The sequence below is a fragment of the Neomonachus schauinslandi genome, chromosome 10 (assembly GCF_002201575.2).
Source record: "Neomonachus schauinslandi chromosome 10, ASM220157v2, whole genome shotgun sequence".
NCBI classification, from domain to species: Eukaryota; Metazoa; Chordata; class Mammalia; order Carnivora; family Phocidae; genus Neomonachus; species Neomonachus schauinslandi.
In genome coordinates this window covers 94,943,192-94,963,638 of record NC_058412.1, presented here as the reverse complement: position 1 = coordinate 94,963,638, position 20,447 = coordinate 94,943,192, and the positions used below count along the sequence as shown (strand labels likewise).

General features: G+C 42.2%; 1 protein-coding gene across 6 annotated transcripts in view; it reads right to left on the bottom strand.

Moving 5' to 3' along the window:
• The window catches only part of DZANK1 (double zinc ribbon and ankyrin repeat domains 1), a 58,887-nt gene that overhangs the window by 10,657 nt on the left and 27,783 nt on the right, over nucleotides 1-20,447 (bottom strand). For 4 of the 6 annotated variants that reach the window (XM_044918525.1, XM_044918526.1, XM_044918527.1 and 1 more), the window contains 7 exons: nucleotides 19,919-20,036; nucleotides 14,634-14,747; nucleotides 7,708-7,800; nucleotides 6,037-6,159; nucleotides 4,839-5,003; nucleotides 3,088-3,295; nucleotides 1,538-1,641 (listed from right to left, as the gene is read on the bottom strand). In XM_044918525.1, coding sequence (XP_044774460.1) covers nucleotides 1,538-1,641; nucleotides 3,088-3,295; nucleotides 4,839-5,003; nucleotides 6,037-6,159; nucleotides 7,708-7,800; nucleotides 14,634-14,747; nucleotides 19,919-20,036 — 925 coding nt within the window. The remainder of the gene's footprint in view (nucleotides 1-1,537; nucleotides 1,642-3,087; nucleotides 3,296-4,838; nucleotides 5,004-6,036; nucleotides 6,160-7,707; nucleotides 7,801-14,633; nucleotides 14,748-19,918; nucleotides 20,037-20,447) is intronic. The other 2 variants (XM_021700671.1, XM_021700672.1) reach the window with 1 other exon arrangement.

The following is a 20,447-nucleotide window of genomic DNA, read 5'->3' as shown; positions in this document are numbered from 1 at the left end:
GAGGTTTTATGGGCTATATGGCGGTGATAGTAAATATTTGAGGTTTTGTGGGCTATATGGCGCTTGCCGTTTTAGCACAAGAGCAGTTATGGACCATAAGTGAATGAATGAGTGTAGCCACGACCCAATAAAACTTGATTTACAAAACTGGGTGGCAGGCCTGATTCGCCCCACACGCCATAGTTTACAGACCCCTGGGTTAGGCCAAAGAATGAATAAGCCACCAAAATAGATTATCAAAGGAAACTGAACAGTACTTGACAATGAAATAGCTTCAATGTTGGCCTATTTGTGGCAGAGGATCAAACAGGCTGATTTTCAAAGGTTCCTTCTAGTGTCATACAAACGGAAGAAGAGATCTTCCCACAGAGCTCTTTATAATGATAGGGTAATTCTAGAGAAAGAGCTTGGGGCACAGGGTCTGACAGACCTGCTTCAAATCCTGAATACCCCGAGACCCATCAGTGCAATCCTGGGCAGGTCACCAAACTTTTCTGAGCCAGTTTTCCTGGGTGTCAGATAAGGCTTGTTCAGATTATCTACTGCAGTGTAAAAAAAACCACCCCTAACTTAGTGGCACTAAACAACCATTTTATGAAGTTCATGGCTTCCAACAGGGCACGGCAGGGATAGACTGTCTTTGCTCCACGCGTCTGACACCTCAGCTGGGAAAACTCAAATGGCTAGAGGTGGCTGCATGTTCAGAGGCTGGAATGACCTGGACTCTCATCACTTGTCTGCCTGGCTCCTGAGCCAGGATGACCTGAGGACTGGGTGCAGCTATGGTTGCAGAGGGGTGCACCTACATGTGGCTACTCCATGGGGCTTGGGCTTCTCACAGCAGGGTGGCTGGGCTCCAAGAAGGATTGTTGGAGGGGAGCATGCCCAGTAAGACAGGAAGCAGTGTGGCCTCGCAGGACCACACCTTAGGAGTCCCACAGCATCACTGCCACCACACTCTGTGAGCCCAACTGCCACAAGCCCGCCCACATTCGAGGTGAGAAGACACTGACTCCACTCTTTGAAGGGAAGACTACCAATGAATTTGTGGCCATTAAAAAAAAAAAAAAAACTGCTACAAAAGTAATATTCCTACTTTGTAGGTTTGTTATGAGCCCTAGAGACTGATGAACACAATGCACATAGTGAGTGCATCGGGAAATGGCAACTCTTATGATTACTATTGCTGCTAATATAGACTGGATTTAAGTGCACAATTTGGCAAGACTAAACTCTTCTGGGTTTTTTAGCTCTGAGCACCAGAGTCTCCATAGCATGTGGGATCTAAAAGCATGGAATGTTCACAATTTACTATCTTAGGTCAGGTGCCCAGAAGCAGACTCGGAGACAAGGCTCGTGTGCAAGTGATTTGTTAAGGCAGCGCCTGCAGGGAAGGATATAAGGAAGTGTGGAAAACAGGACATGAAAGGGAAAAGAGCCAAGCAAAGTGCAGTCTCAGGTGAAGTCAGTGGAGGGGACCTGCAGCCTGATCCCATGGGACTCTCTGGAGTGGAAATTCCATCCAGAGCTCACCCACCTTTCCCATTCTGGGTTCTGCAATCAAGGCCCGGAATTCAGGGTTGTTCTGAGCATAAGACCTGAGGTGGGCAGAGATATGATCCAACTGTTTTCTCCAGTACCCTAAAGAAAAACAAGAAACCCATCCTCATGGATAACTCTTCTGAAGCCAAGAAAGAAAAATGTTCCTGTGCAACATGCATTCTCAGGTTATTTTTCTTTGCCAAACTTTGTGATGGTTTTTACTTACTGAACCTCAATTAGGTACCAGAATAAGTTCCATTTTTGCTCCCAGGTTTATTTTTTATACATGACTAATCACAGAATAGTACAGAATCTCAAAAAAATATATTTTGATGGCCACACATGGGGTCTTTTTCTTTTATTCTTTTAAAATTAATCATATTGAGGGGCACCTGGGTGGCTCAGTTGGTTAAGCATCTGCCTTCGGTTCAGGTCATGATTCCAGGGTCCTGGGATCGAGCCCCACATCAGGCTCCCGGCTCAGCGGGGAGCCTGCTTCTCCCTCTCCCTCTGCTCCCCCCATGCTATCGCTATCTCTCTTTCAAAATCTTTAAAAATAAATAAATAAAATTAACCATATTGAGATAAATAACTTTTAAGTGTACAGTTTGATTTTCAGCAAGCGTATATATCCCGATCAATATGAAGGACACTTCCATCACTCCAGAAAGCTCCCTTGTGCCCATCTGCAGTCTGCACAGGGTTTAAAACGCATTTGAATTCAATCATTGCCACCACTTAACACTTGGGAGATTTTGCATGAGTCTGGATTTCTGGTTTCTCACGTGCAGGCAGGAGATGCATTTATAGGAAATGTCCAGAACAAGCAAATCCATCAAAACAGAAAGATTCGTGGTTGCCAGGCACCTGGGAGAGGAGATGTGGGGCACGATTGCAAAATGAATACTGGGTCTACTTTTGGGGTGATGAAAACATTCTGGACATACAGAATGGTGATGCTTTTATACTGCTCCTAATGGGCTGAATATCACTAACTATACACTTCAAAATGGTTAAAATGGTGGATTTTGTTATGTGAATTTTAGAATGGTAAAAGGAGAAAGATAATGGTAGATAGCAATAATGACACAGACTAACATTTCTACTGTAATAACAGCAATCCATACATGCTATTTGATTTACAGACTAGACAATGGAGCTATGAACCAAAACATCAGAGTACTGGGGCGCTGGATGGCTCACATGGCTCTTGATTTCGACTCAGGTCATGATCTCAGGGTCCTGGGATTGAGCCCCATGTCAGGCTCTGTGCTCAGTGGGAAGTCTGCTTGCGGATTCTCTCTCCCTCTCTCTCTTCCCCTCCCCTTCTCTCTCTCTCTCGAATAAATAAATAAAATCTTTTTTTAAAAATTAAAACATCAGAATACTACAAGTTTAAAAGCTATACTATGAGGAAAATTACCTAAAGAAAAACAATGGAATTTACTTATGTATAGAAATAAATCTAAAGGAAGAAAAAATGCAATTTTCTTTCCAAGGAAGAGGGAGTTCCCTACTGACAAGAAAGTGTACCTTTTCCCTCACCTCTTCCTGGGCTGACAGCTGTGAGGAGAGGTTTATGGTCACTCATCTTCTCCTGCCTCTGCTTCTGAGAAGCCATTTCCTGTTCCTTTTTGGCTAGTAGCGTGCCAGATGGGTAGAACAGGCCAGCAGTCTGTGTGCCCACGTCCTTCCGAGTCCCAGCATCAGGTCTGGGTAAAGGAACATTTAGGGACTGCCAGGCAGATCGGGGCTAAGAGCAAGGCAGAAAACATAAAATACTAGAATATAATTTAATTAATTCTTCATATTACTTATAGAAAAGAATTCTAATCAGAAGTAAACATATCTCCAAGAAACTGTACTTTGAACTAAAAAGAGGTTTTCAGCCCTTGCCTCACCTTCCTTGCTTCTGTCTCTCCCAGCAATTCCCAGTCTGATCTATAAAACCAGCCTCATCTGCTTGGCCACCTACTATCTCAAATTCGGCCAATCAACCGAACTGATATTCTCTGCCTTGCTGCCCGAGGCTTGAAAGAAATCTAATCTCTCAGTTCTACAATCCAATAGAACATAGACTTCACTACTCATCCACAGTCAACCACTAGTCACCAGTCTTTTCTCTGAGATACTCCTTCATCTGGATGTGGGGACTGGGGGGACCATCATGTAACGTTATGTAGGCTGTGCACTGCACAACATCACTGCATCTAAAGGGATACCATTCACATGGTGAGCATTATATATTTGCATATTTATTAGGACAATTTTTCTGGTAGATGGAAGAAACTGTCTTTCTAACAAAATTAGTATATTACAATCAATTTCCAAAAGATCGAAGTCAAGTGTCCTGAGGAAAGAACCCTTTGTCTCACTTGCATATGGTTCTATATGGGCTACTGGCAGCCCCAGGATCCATAAGTCTCAGTCTGGGTTAAGAAGGCCATGAACTCCCTAAAAATAAATGCAAAGTTGCTGAGTGCATGTGCATTCTCTCTAATAACTATCAATCTCCAAATTCTTCTAATGAAGAGCTATAAAGAAACCTGAAAACCCTTTAGGTAGCTTAGAGAAATTTATAAAAGGCTAACGCCAAGCTTGTTAGAGATTAAGTCCTTCTGAAGATAATCCTGTAAGATTTTCCTTAAACTGTGCGCTGTTGTTATAAATGGCAAAAGCAATTTCATATGCTTGATGTAAGTTTTCTAAAATATAAAAGAGCAGGAGCAAAGTTCCTGGTAGGCTACATAAGAGATTCATGAAGTATGTCTGTCTCAGGGCGCCTGGGTGGCTCAGTCAGTTAAGTGTCTTTATTCCACTCAGGTCATGATCCCAGGGTCCTGGGATTGAGCCCTGTGTCTGGCTCCCTGCTCAGTGGGGAGTCTGCTTCTCCCTCTGCACGCCCCACCACCCCCGGCTTATGCTTCTCTCTCTCTCTGTCTCTCAAATAAATAAATAAAATCTTAAAAAAAAAAAAAAAAGTATGCCTGTCTCATGTATTTTAAATCCATTTCTCCCTCATGACATTGTATTGATTTCCATTATTTATATTATTAGTCTTGCAAATGCAATTAGACCTCCATCTACTATAGATAAATCTTTGAATTCTGAAGAAATCACTCAAGTGTTTAAAGCCTAAATTGATCGAATTTATTTACACATCGAGTTGAAAATCCAAAGGAAAGGTCTACATGTTTCGGCTGTCTTTCCCCGGGTTGATCCACAAGGTGGAGGAAACAAATTCAGTCTTAAGCTCGTCCCCCTGGCACCAGTGCTTCCTACAGTGGAGGCCTCACCTCAGCAAAAGGGCCAAGTTCTCCAGCAGCTAGAGCCAGGCTGTTGTCCAGGCTAAGTCTTGCCAAGGACTTCACGTAAATACCACAGGAACCACAGAATCGGGCAGATGGGTGATTGCTGGCCCCACATTTAGGGCAAACAGAGTAGCAAGCAGAAATGCCCGGCTAGAGGACAGAAAATATTTTCACACTTTCATAAATATTAGAGTCCTAATTTTCCCACGTAAATTATTCTCATACCATACAATCCCCAGCCATCAAAATAACATATGCCTATACCCCTGACCCTGCAAGTCTACCTTCTAGACCTTATTCTCCTGACGGACAAGTACACAGAGAAGTATATTTAAGACCATTCCCTGCAGCATTGTGGTTTTAGAGAAAATAACTGGAAAACAACCTAAATGTCCAGCAATAGGGGATGGCTTAAATGTATCATGATACAGACAGATGGCGGTATGTTACAGAGCCACTGAAAAGAATGAGGAAGTTACTAACAAGGTACACTGCTAGGTGAAAGGAACAGAATTAGTGTTTCTATGAAACTACTAGTTTACTTATTAATGCATTGAATGGCTCAAAGAACACACACACTAGGTAACGGTGATTGCTTCTGGGGATAGGCGCTGTGGGCCTGGGATGAGAAGGGAGATTAACCCTTCACATGAAACCTGCCATATTATTTACATGCGACACTTATTTAAAGAAATGACTTTAAGTGTTTCATTAAAAAGGCAATGGGTGCCTGGTAAAGGCTCAGTGGGTTAAGCATCTGGCTCTTCATTTCAGCTCAGGTCATGATCTTGGGGTCCTGGGATCGAGCCCCATCTCGGGCTCCGGGCTCAGTGGGGAATCGGCTTGAGGATTCTCTCTCTCCCTCTGCCCCTCCCCCACTGGTGTGCTCTTTCTCTTTCTGTCTCTCTAAAGATAAGTAGACAATTCATAAAAGAAGAAATACCAAGAGTCAATAAATGATTGAAAAAGTTTAACCTCAAAGAAATGCAAAGCAAAACAGCAATAACAGAGCTTTCTCAATTTAACAGAATCAATTATCTCTGTCCCCAGATTCTTAGGTAAATAGGTGCTAGTACTCAAATCCCAAGAAGTGATTTCTGCAAGGCAGGGGAAGAGGAGGAAACTGGCTCTCTCTAGGGTGGTGAGGCCTCGGCACCAAGAAGCTCAGATTTAAAATACCCACCGTGGATCCACACCAGTCACAGAAGCAAGCCTCCCGGCGATTCCCGTGACCACACTTGGAGCAGGAAATGGTCTCCCCTTTCTGAGTGGACAGAGGAGGGGCTTTATCTCCACTGCGCATGCGCTGGGGAACACAATGGCTTTTATCAATAGGCAGATTAATACTATATTCTGCAATCTCCCTCTGAATCCAGGGGGATAAAGCTCCAAATCATTGCAAACCCTGGAATAAGGTATTTTTGCCCCAAAGAGTAAAACTACGATGAACTTCACCAATTAATAAATTCGTACAAAAAAGACACATTCCACTTTGCATGATCTCAGAGTCCTGGGATAGAGCCCCGCGACGGGCTCTCTGCTCAGCGGGGAGCCTGCTTCTCCCTCTCCCACTCCCCCTGCTTGTGTTCCCTCTCTCGCTGTGTCTCTCTCTGTCAAATAAATAAAATCTTTTTTTAAAAAAGTGCATCTTCTGTTCAGGGTGCCTGGGTGGCTCAGTTGGTTAAGCATCCAACTCTTGATTTTGGCTGAAGTCATAATCTCAGGGTTGTGAGACTGAGCCTGCATCCGGCTCTGCGCTCAAAGCAGAGTATTCTTGAGATTCTTTCCTCCTTCCCTCTCCCTCCCCCTCTGCTCCTCCCCCGTTTTTGTGCCCTCTCTCTCTCAAATAAATAAATACATAAGGGCGCCTGGGTGGCTCAGTCGGTTAAGCGGCTGCCTTCGGCTCAGGTCGTGATCCCAGGGTCCTGGGATCGAGCCCTGCATCAAGCCCCGCATCGAGCCCCGCATGGAGCCCCGCATCGGGCTCCTTGCTCAACGGGGAGCCTGCTTCTCCCTCTCCCTCGGCCTGCCTCTCTGCCTACTTGTTCTCTCTATCTCTCTGTCAAATAAATAAATAAAATCTTAAAAATAAATAAATACATAAAATCTTTAAAAAAAATAAATGCATCTACTGTTCAAGTGGATTTTTTTAAACATAACATTGCTTTAAAGAAAGAAAAGGTATTTTTTTCCATTCTTATTAACGCTGCTAAACAAAGAAAAGACATAAGCTATCGGACTGAATACACATTGTTACTTCTATGGCACTTCAGCGATATATACTCTCATTGCGACATCCAAACTCTGATACACCATTCAAAGAGAAATCAAATCCTGAAAACAAATTCAATTTTGTAATTGTTCCTGGAACAGTTTTGCTGATAGGTGAGACCCAGAGACAACTACATCCCTGACAGGTAATAACGTCAATTTCAGTTGCAGGTACTCCTATTCCTTCACTTTAAATACTCCAAATAGGCTGGTAGAAAATCCAGAAGTGGGTACACACCATGTTCTCAATTTCAAACAACAGCATGGCCTAGTCAGTAAAGACATACCTGACCGTGAATGAAATACAAGTGGGTCTACTTCTACGCTGGCTGCCACCAGCCTTCTGTGCAAAGTTATTAAATGAAATTGTAAGAAATTGCTGATTTTATTGAGTTAAGACTTTGAAAACTATTTTGTATTGGTGAATATATAAAGTCCTCTCCATATTTAGAAATGTTGCCTTCAGTGTGTCTCTCCAACCTCCTACTTCTTCCCTCCTCTGCAGATTATATTTCTTCATTATTATTGAAACTGGACATTTAGCAGCCACCAAATAGACGCCTGGTCCATGCTGTCAACCTACCTCTTGAAATGAAGGCAGGGCCCCCTCACAGGTGACACAGTATTTCAGGTGAGCTGGATTCCCTGTGCCACAGGTGCGGCAGACTACTTTCTCCTTGAAAACAAAGAATGAGAAACACATTTTTCTCTGAGCAAACAACCGTGCAAAGAAATCATCAAGCAGTCTTTTCAATCAACCAGCTATGGACCCTATTTTAACACCCAGACCCTGAAACTGGATTGGTTTAGGAATGATTACAACATAGTGTCAGACAAATAAAAATCATTTTAAAAGAAACTCCCCTGGCCCTGCCCAAAGAAACAAAACTCAAAATGAACAAACTGAAAACAGGTATTCATTTGGCCTCAGAAAGGCAAATAAAAAATTTTGCACTGGGCGCCTGGGTGGCTCAGTTGGTTAAGCGACTGCCTTCGGCTCAGGTCATGGTCCTGGAGTCCCGGGATCGAGTCCCGCATCGGGCTCCCTGCTCAGCAGGGAGTCTGCTTCTCCCTCTGACCCTCCTCCCTCTCATGCTCTCTGTATCTCATTCTCTCTCTCTCAAATAAATAAATAAAATCTTTAAAAAAAAAAAAAAAAATTTTGCACTGATTATGTATGAGTTTTTTACTTTTTTTTTTCCCCCAGTGGAAAACATGATGGTAGGCTCTTCATCTCACGGCCTGAACAATAAACAGAAAAGTCCAAGACTAGCAAAAGCTTACCTATGTGTTTACAAGTCATCTTGTAAACAGCCCATGGGGCTTCATGTTAATGAATTTAGGTTTACTCTATAGTTCCTCACTCAGAAATGCAAAAATGAAAAGACTGTCTTAGAAAATAAATGGTAAGTACAACTTTCCAAGTTAGGAAACTGAGGATAAGTAGCAAAACAGAGAGGAAGGAAGGAAGGAAGGAAGGAAGGAAGGAAGGAAGGAAGGAAGGAAGGAAGGAAGGAAGGAAGGAAGGAAGGAAGGGAGGGAGGGAGGAATATTAAAATAGTCTAACTAGAGTTCAATTATTAGAGGTTTGGTAAAACCTGTTCAGTCGCTGGACTACTCTGCACTATCAGGATACTATCCCCTTCACTTATCAATGATCAGTGACACTCAGTGTTCCTTTCTACTCCAGTGCCTACATTTCCCAGGTGTCCTGAAACTGACACCGTATGTTCTGAAGCTGTAGAGGCAAAGAAGACCATCAAGAGAAAGTCCAGCTCCCAGGATTGTAGTTCCAATGCCACTAGGTAGGCTATGAAGTCCCTGGCCTTTCCAAGTCTGGTTAATTTCACTCTAGTAAAAGACTCCAAGTTCTTGCAACTCAAAGAACTCCTAAAGTGCAAATGGCCGACTGACTGCTATTCAAAATACCAGAGTATCACAGATTCGCTCTCTGGATCCTGACACTCCCTGGTTCCAGCATTCTTCAAAGTTGCTTAAAGTCTCTGTAGCATAATCTGCAACTGCCAGAGCTTTTCTGTGAGATTTAGGGCTGTGGTCTTCCTGGAGACTCAGAAAAGATCTGGTGACACTCAAGACACTCCTTGAGAAGTGAGTCAAATATCCTGTCCCTGTGTTAAAAAAAATACTGAGATCAAACAAAAATAACAAAGCTGTTTGCTGCAGGAAATATTCTGGAAAGACTGTAAACCAGTAAGGCTGCTTACTTATTCAGTCCAATAGCTTACCTCAGGATCCTCATGCTGGCAGGTCCCACAATCCAAAATTAGTATATCCCCACATCATTAATATTTCTGTATGTGTGTGTGTGTGTGTGCACGCACATGTGTGTTCGCATGCACGTGTAGTGAGAACACCTAAAATCTACTCTCAGCAAATTTCCGGTATACAAAGATGGATATGTTAATTAGCTTGATTGCAGTAGTCATTTCACTATGTACATGTATACTAAAACATCATCACCTTAAACATATAAAATTTTTATTTATTTTTTATTTTGAGAGAGAGAGAGAGAGTGAGCAGGGGTGGGGGCAGAGGGAGAGAGAGAATCTTAAGAAGACTCCACACATAGCACACAGCCTGACGCAGGGCTCAATCTCACCACCCTGAGATCAGATCTGAGCCAAAATCAAGAGTCAGATGCTTAACCGACTGAGCCACCCAGTGGCTAAAATTTTTATTTAAATAAATTATTAAATTTTTTATTTAAATATTTTAAATTTTTATTTAAGTAAACTATTTTTAAAGCTAGCATGTCATAACTTTGCCCGATCCAAACTGACTCTGCCCTATCCCAATCCTGCCTTGCAAAACTCCCTTTTAAATTTTTTTAACTAATAAACTTCATTTTCTAGAGCAGTTTTAGGTTTATATCAAAACTGAGCAGAAATTATAGGGAGTTCCCATATACTTACTCCCTGTTCCCACGCATACACAATCTCCCTCACTGCTGACATCCCAGACCAGGACGGTACCCGCGGTACAACCAGTGAACCCACACAGACATGTCATTATCACCCAAAGTCATAACTGACCCTGGGGTTCACTCTTGTCAAACTCTTTTTAAAAAATCACCCACAGGCGCCTGGGTGGCTCAGTTGGTTAAGTGACTGCCCTCGGCTCAGGTCATGATCCCAGGGTCCCGGGATCGAGTCCCACATCGGGCTCCCCCTTCTCCGTGGGGAGCCTGCTTCTCCCTCTGCCTCTGCCTGCCACTCCCCCTGCTTGTGCTCACTCTGTCTCTCTCTCTCTCTTTATGTCAAATAAATAAATAAAATCTTAAAAAAAAATAAAATAAAATAAAAAAATAAAAAATAAAAAATGACCCACATGCATCACTAAAACCCTATAAACACCTTTCCTTGACTTCTCTGTTCTGAGATACTATCAAGACAGTCAAAGTGGCAGTCTACGTACTGTTTCAGGTCCAGTAAACACAGCCTTCTTGGCCAGCAGGCATTTCTAATGTTTTTTTTGGTGACTTTTTGACACCATGTCATGGCTTACTTCCTTGAAGAGCAGTGGCCATGATCCACAGATAGAAATAATTTTACATCATAATCACTACACTCATAGATGTCCATAGGGATGACTTGGGATTGAGGCCACTATCAGACTACCTTAAAGAAGATGCTAAACATCTGTGATGAGGACCTTTTTTTAAAAAAGTCATTACCCTCTGGCACCTGGGTGGCTCAGTCAGTTAAGCGTCTGCCTTTGGCTCAGGTTGTGATTCCGGGGTCCTAGGACTGAGCCCCATGTCTGGCTCCCTGTTCAGTGGGGAGTCTGCTTCTCTCTCTGTCCCCCACCTTGTGCTCTCTCTCGACCTCTGTCTCTCAAATAAATAAATAAAATCTTTAAAAAAAAGTCAATACCCTCATATGCTGGGGCGCCTGGGTGGTTCAGTCGTGGAGCGTCTGCCTTTGGCTCAGGTCATGATCCCAGGGTCCTGGGATCAGGCCCTGCATCGGGCTCCCTGCTCAGCGGGAAGCTGCTTCTCCCTCTCCCACTCCCCCTACTTGTGTTCCCTCTCTTGCTGTCTCTCTGTCAAATAAATAAATAAAATAAAGTAAAAAACACCCTCATTTGCTACCTCATCCATAGCATTTGCAATGTGTCTAGTTGAATGGTTCTAAGCAATTTAGTAGACCCAACTTAGTTATTGGGGAAACATTTTTCCTTACAAAGTAGTTGGGAGATGAAAACAATTTTCTAATCTCCCAAATGATAAGCTCTCACAAAATGAAGTGTGGAAAATGTAGTAGGTCATTGCAAACTTCATCTCAAAGTGGATTTTGTAAGTTACCAAGCTAAAGTTCTGCTTGATGCAGAGTTGCGGTTACCCTGGCTTTAGCCCCAAATCACTGTGTGAGAGGCAGGAGTCTCATAAGGAGGTAATCGCCCCAGTCACGTGAATAATCAGATCTTTTTCAGTAATGACTTCAAGAGGATACCAGCCCTAAGCCTGTCAGATTCTAGGAACCCAATATGACTGGAGACCTGGGGGTATACTATATGTGCTAGTTAGAGCCCAAATGAAATTGATGATCTCTTGGTAAAGGAGAATTCATGTGTTCTTGTGAAATGAGAGATGCTCAAATTAATTTTCAACTTTAGAAAATGGCCAGTGGAATACATTTGTTTAAAAACCAAAACAAAGCTTGGGACACCTGGGTGGCTCGGTCGGTTGAGCATCCAACTCTTGGTTTCAGCTCAGGTCATGATCTTGGGGTGGTGAGATTGAGCCCTGCCTCGGGCTCCTCGCTCTGCAGGAAGTCTGCTTGAGATTCTCTCTCTCACTTTCCCTCTGCTCCTCCCCTCCCCTCACATGTGCTCTCTCTCTCTCAAATAAATAAATAAATCTTTTAAAAATATAAATAAATAAAACCAATCTAAATGTGTGAATACATATGCATGTTTCTGTGCATCCAGAAAAATACATAAAAGGATATTCACTATCATCAGTTATTTTAGGAGGATAGAAATAGAGGTGGGTGGGGAAATTACACACTTCTTTGTATATCTTTAGACTATTTCACTTGTTACAGAAAATTAGAGAATTTTTGAAAATGCAAAATCCTCTCTTCTCCTGAAATACAGGCACCTGTGCCAGAGAGTAAAAGGAGAAACTTCGGCTACTATAACTTCCAATCCTGGCAGCAAAAAAATATATATCTGATAGAGCAAAATTCCTCAGCTTTGACATGGCCTTTAAATTAACAGAAGATAAGTTTGCACCAGTGGACTGTTGGCAGGAAGAGGATGGATGGTGCTTTGTATGCTATGTGGAGTGAGATGGAGACCAACACAAAAACAGCAAGGAAGGTCTTCTGCAGGCCCTGCTGGTGCCTTGGGGAAGGTAAGTCTGTTGGCTTCTGAGAACAACAGGTGTTCCCACTGACCTCAGAGGTGCCTCTCTGGGTGAGAATGTTATCTAAAAATCTATCCCCGTGGGGCGCCTGGGTGGCTCAGTCGTTAAGTGTCTGCCTTCGGCTCAGGTCGTGGGATCGAGCCCCGCGTCAGGCTCCCTGCTCGGCGGGAAGCTGCTTCTCCCTCTCCCACTCCCCCTGCTTGTGTTCCCTCTCTCGCAGTCTCTCTCTCTGTCAAATAAATAAATAAAATCTAAAAAAATTTAAAAAAATAAAAATCTATGCCTGTGTAAGACCTGGGAAAGCCACTGGGATAAAGATTCTCAGCCCAGGGTTTCCAAACAGGTGTCCTTCTGTGAGTAGAAGCAGCAATACTGATTGGCCGTAAAAATCAGGCATCAGGCATTTCCCTTCAACATCAGATGTCATGGTGATAAAAGTCTCTCTAAAAAATCAAGTCTGATTAAATCCTGTCCCTGCTTTCCGCCGTTCAGGGTGCACTGGGAGAAATCGGAGCTGTTAAGTACGGTAGAGAGGCGCCATCTTGCACAACCCACAGCACCTCCAGCATTTCTGCTGCTCAGCAAAACCAAACTGCTTACAACGCTTCCAGTCTCTGTGCATCTTCCTGGAACAACCTCTCCCCTGACCTCCCACACATACACATGAGCAACTTTTCTTTGTCCCATTCCTTCCCCATCTGGCATGTGCTTGTGCCTCCCACAATATCCATCAGGTGACACCCCATCTTCAAAGCTATCCCTGGCCCCAGCCCCTGATAAGAGTTAGTGAATTCTTCCTCTGTGCCCCCACCTACCCACCCACCAGACTGCTACCTCCACTGCTGCAAGTGTGGGCAGGATCAGGGGCAGTGGGTCTAGGGATCAGAGTCCAGGGAATGTAGGGTGCAGAGGCCCAGAGAGTGGTCCAGGAAGCAGCATGCTGGGAAAAGTCACATCAAAGGTGTCTTTGAAAAATCCCCTCAGCACCTGAGGGTTCACACTTGAGGTGTAAGGCAGAACCCAGAGAAATAGGGTGAAGCTGAAGGAAGGTTCATGGCTGCACCATCATGAGGGATGCCAGACTAGGCCCGAGTGGCTGTGAATCCTAGAGGCCGGGCCTAGAGACCACTCCTTCCTCAGACCCCTTCCCTCGATCTTCCCTATTCAAGGGACTCTAAAGTGGGTATCCAGAGACGATTCCTCAGGCTCATACCACTCCCTGCTCCATCCATCTAACAAAACGATTAGTAAATTTTCATCTACCTGACCTTGGCCCGGCCAGTTCTTCAAAGTCTCATTTCTGAAGGCTTACATTGCTTGGAATACTTAAAAACGTTTCAGAGTGAAGAGGAGCTTGGAGGTAAAAGAAAAAGTGGACGTCCCCTTTCTCTCATAAACTTCAATACAGTTTGCTCATATGAAAATCCACAAAGTCGTTTTAGGAGTATTACAGTTCCAGTTGTACATTAAATTCCTTATTACTAAAAACTCTTGCTGTTTTATGTCTCAAATTCTAAATCTATTTTATCCTTTAGTGACATTTACTTGAGATTAAAGAGGAACTGAATGGGACTGTAAACTGAAAAATGGGTAAAAGATACAGCTGTACATTGAAAGATTCTACCAAAAATATTTTCTTGGTATGACATTGTCTAGCAAAGTTTTCTGAATATATATGATGATGATACTTAACTTTTTCTTTCTTTTTTTTTGATACTTAACTTTTTCATCCATGTGACCAGCTATAATCATTCTTTTCTACATAACAGAGATCCATAATCAAATAAAAGCATAAAACAACTTTAAGGACAAGATTAAAAGTTCTTAACTGCAATATTAATTGCAACGTTGAAGTTTTCTTCCAGTCAACTCCAAATCCATGCCCTCCAAATCCATGTTCAGGGAACACATTTCTATGTATCTCTCTTAACAGTTATAGATCTTATTGGCAAGTAAAATTCTTGGGCAGCATACCTTCCCAAAAATTAGAGTGGATTTTGTTCACAGATATTAGTTTACCAATTGTTCACCTCCACTGTATTAAATGTAAGACATTTAATGGCTTACATACCACTTTCTATATATTTTATTCGTGTTTTTACAGAATCATACTTCATTACCTTCAAGCGGAGGCTGGCCTGTGGCTGCAGCTGTAGGATAAGAGAGGCCTCACACACCACACAGATGGGAGTGTTCATGGGCACCATGTTTCCACATTCTGCACATAAGCCCATCTGCACAAAGAAAGAGGTTTGTCTTGGGATGCAAAAACTGAAGGTATAAGTAGATCTTCGAATATAAGATTTAATTTGCTTTTGGGGTGCCTGCGTGGCTCAGTCAGTTAAGCATCTGGCTTCGGCTCAGGTCATGATCCCGGAGTCCTGGGATCAAGTTCCGCATTGGGCTCCCTGCTGAGCGGGGGAGTCTGCTTCTCTCTCTCCCTCTGCCCTTTCCCCCACTTGTGCTCTCTCTCTCTCTCTCTCTCTCTCAAATAAATAAATAAAATCTTAAGAAAAAGATTTAATTTGCTTTTGTAAAAAATGTTTAAAAATAATTACCTTTATTCTTATTTTTTTATATTGTGAGTAAGAACATGTTTATTGTGGAAAATAGAAATGTAAAAAAAAAAAAGAAAGAAAAAATATCTTTTTTTTTTTTAATTTTTTTAATTTTTTTTTAAAGGTTTTATTTATTCATTTGACAGAGAGAGACACAGCGAGAGAGGGAACACAAGCAGGGGAGTGGGAGAGGGAGAAGCAGGCTCCCCGCAGAGCAGGGAGCCCGATGCGGGACTCGATCCCAGGACCCTGGGACCATGACCCGAGCCGAAGGCAGTCGCCTAACCAACTGAGCCACCCAGGCGCCCAGAAAGAAAAAATATCTTACAGGACAATGGAGTAAGGAAACCCACAAATCCTCTCTCCAAAAAGCAATTATAAAGTTGGATAGAACTGTCATTTCAGATTCAAAAAACCATTCCAGATTCTGAAAGTCACCAATTTCAGGTAAGAACACTACAAGTCCATGTGGTTCCTGCTTGAGGCTGTACCCATCCTCCTCTAGCTCTGTCAGTGTGGCAGCCTCACTGGGGCAGGACAGGCTGTGAAAACCAGCAGCTTCATAGCTGCTGCTGGGCAGGGCTCACTTGATTTGGGGCACTGTTAAGATGACAATCTCAGTGGCAAGAAAACAGGGAGGGCCAGTGGCTCTATAAGCCTGAAATCAGCATTCTGTTTGAGGCAACTAGTCAGGGGATTTAACAGAAAGTTCCAGGAGCTAAGTCAAATATAGGGTGCTTGATAAGCTCCTCACATATCTTTAGTTGACTGGAAGATATGCACATGTATAGCATAAACCAGAGTGGGAGTAAGCCATTCATACATCGCTGGCTGATGGAGGCTACGCATGGAGATGCAAGGGAGTTCAGTATAAAGTAAAAGCTGAGGCTGACTTGGAAGTAGCCTGAAGCTTGAATGTTCGACCCAGCCCACACATAGATCCATCAGCAGAGAGTGGAAGGCTTACTGGACCAAGGTATTTGAGTATAACTTCTGGCCAATCCTCAGTTGAGCACTAAGCTATGCAGACTCAGGGGTGACCCCAGGCTTAAAAATAAAAACAAGAACAAAAAACCTGATATCAGTGGCCACACATTTCAGGGGAGACAAACATGAGGAAAAAATTAATCCCAGTAAACAAAAATAAAAATAGCAGAAAGAAAAAGTAAGAAAACGTTAGAATCCAGAGTTGTTACAATGTATCATCTAAGATGTCCAGAATTAAAGAAAAAAATTATAAGGCACACAAAAAACAAGAAAGTGTGACCTAAACTCAGGGAGAAAAAAAAAACAGTTGATAGATATAGTATCCCCAGATGTTGGATTTACAAAGATTTCAAAACAGCTATTATAAAACTGTTCAAAGAACTCAAGGAAACCATGTTTAAAGGATAAAGAAAGTATGATGGCGATGTTTCAAAAAAATAGGGACTCTCAATAAAGACATAGAAATTATTTTTTAAAAAGGACCGTATCAAAACCTGGAGTTTAAAATTAAAATAACTGAAATGGGGAAAAAAAAAAAATCTCCAGAGGGACTCCATAGCAGATCAGAGATTGACAGAAGAAAGAACTGGTGAACATGAATATGTTCAACAGAAATTTTCCAATCTGAAGAACAGAGAGAAAAAGGATGGAAGAAAATAAACCATCAAACACCTGTGGGACAACATATCAACATACATGTAATGGGAGTTTTAGAAGGAAGGGAGAGAGAAGAAAAGGCAAAAAAAAAAAAAAAAAAAAAGAATTTGAAGAAATAATAGCCAAAAACTTTCCACATTTGAAGAAAAACATTAATCTATAGCTCCAAAAAAATCAATTCCAAGAAAGATAAACAGAAAGAGATCCACATTTAGGCACACTATAGTCAAATTGCTGAATGTCAGAGAAAGAGAAAAGTCTTAAAAGTAGCAAGAGAAAAAACTACTTATCACATATCAATAACCATGGAGACCAGAGGTAGGAGAATAATGTCTTCAAAGGACTGAAATTAAAAATAACTGTCAAATAAGGGGCTTCTGGGTGGCTCAGTCTGTTAAGCGTCTCACTCTTGATTTCAGCTCAGGTCATGATCTCAGGGTTGTGAGATCAAGCCCTGCATCGGGCTCCATGCTCAGTGGGGTGCCTGCTTGAGATTCTCCCTCTACCCCCGCCCCTCCCTTTCCCCTCTCTCTCTCAAATAAATAAATCCTTAAAAATAACTGTCAAACAAGAATTCTACATCCAGTAAAATTATCCTTCAAAAGACGATGCAAAATAAATATTATCATAGACAAAGACAGAGAGAAATGGCTAGCAGATGTGCCTTTAGTAAAGGAAGTCCACCAGGCTGAAACTACGTGACACTAGATGATAACCTGAGTTCATAGGAAAGAAATGAAGAAATGAGAGACCAGATTTAATAAATATGTGAGTAAATATAAATGAGTACATAAACATTTTTTCTTATCTTTAAATGACATAAGATCATGTAACACTGCATTTTCAGTTTATTACATATATAGATGTAATATATATGACGATATATATTACAGAAAAGATAAATAAATGGGGAGGAAAAGGAGTATGGCTGTTGACCATTGGATAGCAAAGAAGTTCAACTGGGGTGACATAGACCTGAACTGGCAAGCAAAAAGCAAAAACCTGGGTCCAATGAAACCTCTTTGGAAATCTCCCTCTGGGGAGCTGGTAGAACATGCTGGGAAGGCTGTACAGGCATGCTGCTATAACTTGCCAGCAAACTGCCCACTGGGGTGCCTGAGGACTGTCTGGGAGCTGGCTGGGGTGCCAGTGAAACTTACTGAGAAGCTGTTCGTGGGATGTTACCAAAACACAATGGGGCTCAGCAGAACTGGGTTCCTGCAGGTTAGCTGAGCACCGTCAGAGCAAAAAGAGAGGAAAGCATACCAGAACCAGGAAGAAAGGCCAAGTCCATTCTCCTGCAGTGTCCCTCCAGCAGCAATGTTCCTCTACTAACACAATTAACATCTAGCTAGCTGGCACAGGAGAAATGTTAAAAGGGTCCAGCTCCAGGACCCACGAGGCAGGGCAATGAAGGGTGGATCTAGAGCTGTAAGGTGCACTTCTCCATCTGTCTAATGAGACTCTGAGTGTCTTGGATTAAGTTTACCACTTTAAATATTTGTAATCTTGGGGCACCTAGGTGCCTCAGTTGGTTAAGCCTCTGCCTTCGGCTCAGGTCATGATCCCAGGGTCCTAGGATCGAGCCCCGCATTGGGCTCCTTGCTCAGCGGGGAGCCTGCTTCTCCCTCTGCCTGCTCCTCCCCCTGCTTGTGCTCTCTCTGTCAAACAAATAAATAAAATCTTTAAAAAAATAATAATAAATAATAAAAAATAAAATAACAAATAAAATAAATAAAAATAAATAAAATAATAAAAATAAATAAAATATTTATAATCTTTGATAACTTCTCCTCCCTAAAAGAACAAAGAAAGTTCTGAAAATCTGTTTTCCAGGGTGCCTGGGTGGCACAGTTGGTTGAGCGACTGACTCTTGGTTTCAACTCAGGTTGTGATCTCAGGGTCGTGGGATCGAGCCCCACACTGGGCTCTGTGCTCAGCACAGAGTCTGCTTGGGATTCTTTGCCTCTCCCTGGCCCCATCCCCTGCTCACACTATCTCTCTCTAAAATAATAAATAAAATCTTTGAAAATCTGTTTTCAGGCAAGTAAAAAATAATTTTGATACTGCACCAATGAATGAATATAAGCAGGGAAAATCCAAACTGCTGGGATCTATTCATAGTTTATTTTCTGTATTATCTTCTTTATGAAGTTCAAAATACATTATAGCAAATTAAATTAACTTCTACAACAATCTTGAGCAATACCTTGGAATAAATTGTAAAAAAGATATCCATTTAGATTCTCACCCTTTGCTTGAAGGTATAACTCAGTTCTAGAACTCTAGACTTAAACACACTGAATTAGTGGCTTTTTCTTAGTGACTATCTTTTTAAAGATGGTTATCTTTCAGTCAACATCATAGATCCTTTTATTTCATTTTGTAAACCCTACTCCATAAAAATGCCCAAGTTTCAAGTGCATAAAAGATAACACATTTTGGTGAAGGTTTTGATTTTTAGTAAGCTGAGTATCTTTTCTAACTATAAACTCATTAGTAGGCTTATACCAATTATTATCTATACTTAACAGCCAAAATTTTTTAATTGATCAATCTATAGCTTATACCAATAGCATCTTTGGACAAAATGATGTATCTTAAGGATATACAGACTTGTAATTAGTACTTCTCTCCATTTATTTCTAGAATAGAAATATTACTGTACCCAGGTTATAAACTGAGTATCATCTGAGTAGGAAATATATATCTATCTATGCACATATCACTGAAACAATAAGATTTCAGGGCACCTGGGTGGCTCAGCTGGTTAAGCGTCTGCCTTAGATTCAGGTCATGAACCCAGGGTCCTGGGTTCGAGTCCCATATCAGGTTCCCTGCTCCACGGGGAGCCTGCTTCTCTCTCTCCCTCTGCCTGCCACTCCCCCTGCTTGTGCACGCGTGCTCTCTCTCTCTCTCCCTCTATCAAATAAATAAATAAAATCTTTAAAAAAAACAAAACAATACAATAAGATTTCAGTATCCTTCTGAGCCTGTGCTTCTGTAAGGCCACCAAAAGAAATGGCATCACAAACAAGGTTTTCCATTTTTAAGTAAGAGACTGGGCAATAAGAGATTAGACTGCCAGTAATTTTTTCAACACTGTTTATGTTTGTGGATCATGAGTGCCAGGTACTATGCTACTGCTCTACTAAAGATCAGATAAACCAATGAAAGAAGTTTTTAAAGATTCTGCTGCTCACCTGAGCTCCTTCTGGGGGTGGGAGACGACAGCCAAATATGGGTGGGACAGGAGAGCCACATTCTTGACAGAAGCGAGCAAAGGGGTCAGACGGGCGGGGGGCCAGGCAGTGGGCACACCTACAACAAAATAGGTTCCTGACTGGCCATGTTCTGATGGGTTCACATTAAGAAGTCAGATGAAAATCTCCAAGTGTGCAAACATTTTAGAAAATAAAAAAACAAAACAAAGAGCAGACCACTCTCAAAGGCTATGGAACAAGTTCAAGACAGGGGATGCTTCTCTAGTCATTTTATTACAAAGTGGCCTTCCACCTGGACCCACTGGTCCTTCACCTGGCCTGGCTTACCTTATTTCCCAACGTTTGGCAGAAGTTATCAGCAGCCTTGATCCCACTTCTGACTCATCCTATGACACTGGATTTGGCGTGCGTGAGGGTGATCCCCGAGAATTCCAGTAAAGTCTACCTTAACTGCAATTTTCTGACTTCCTACCTGACCTCTGAGCTCAGTCTGTGACAGGTCTTGCCT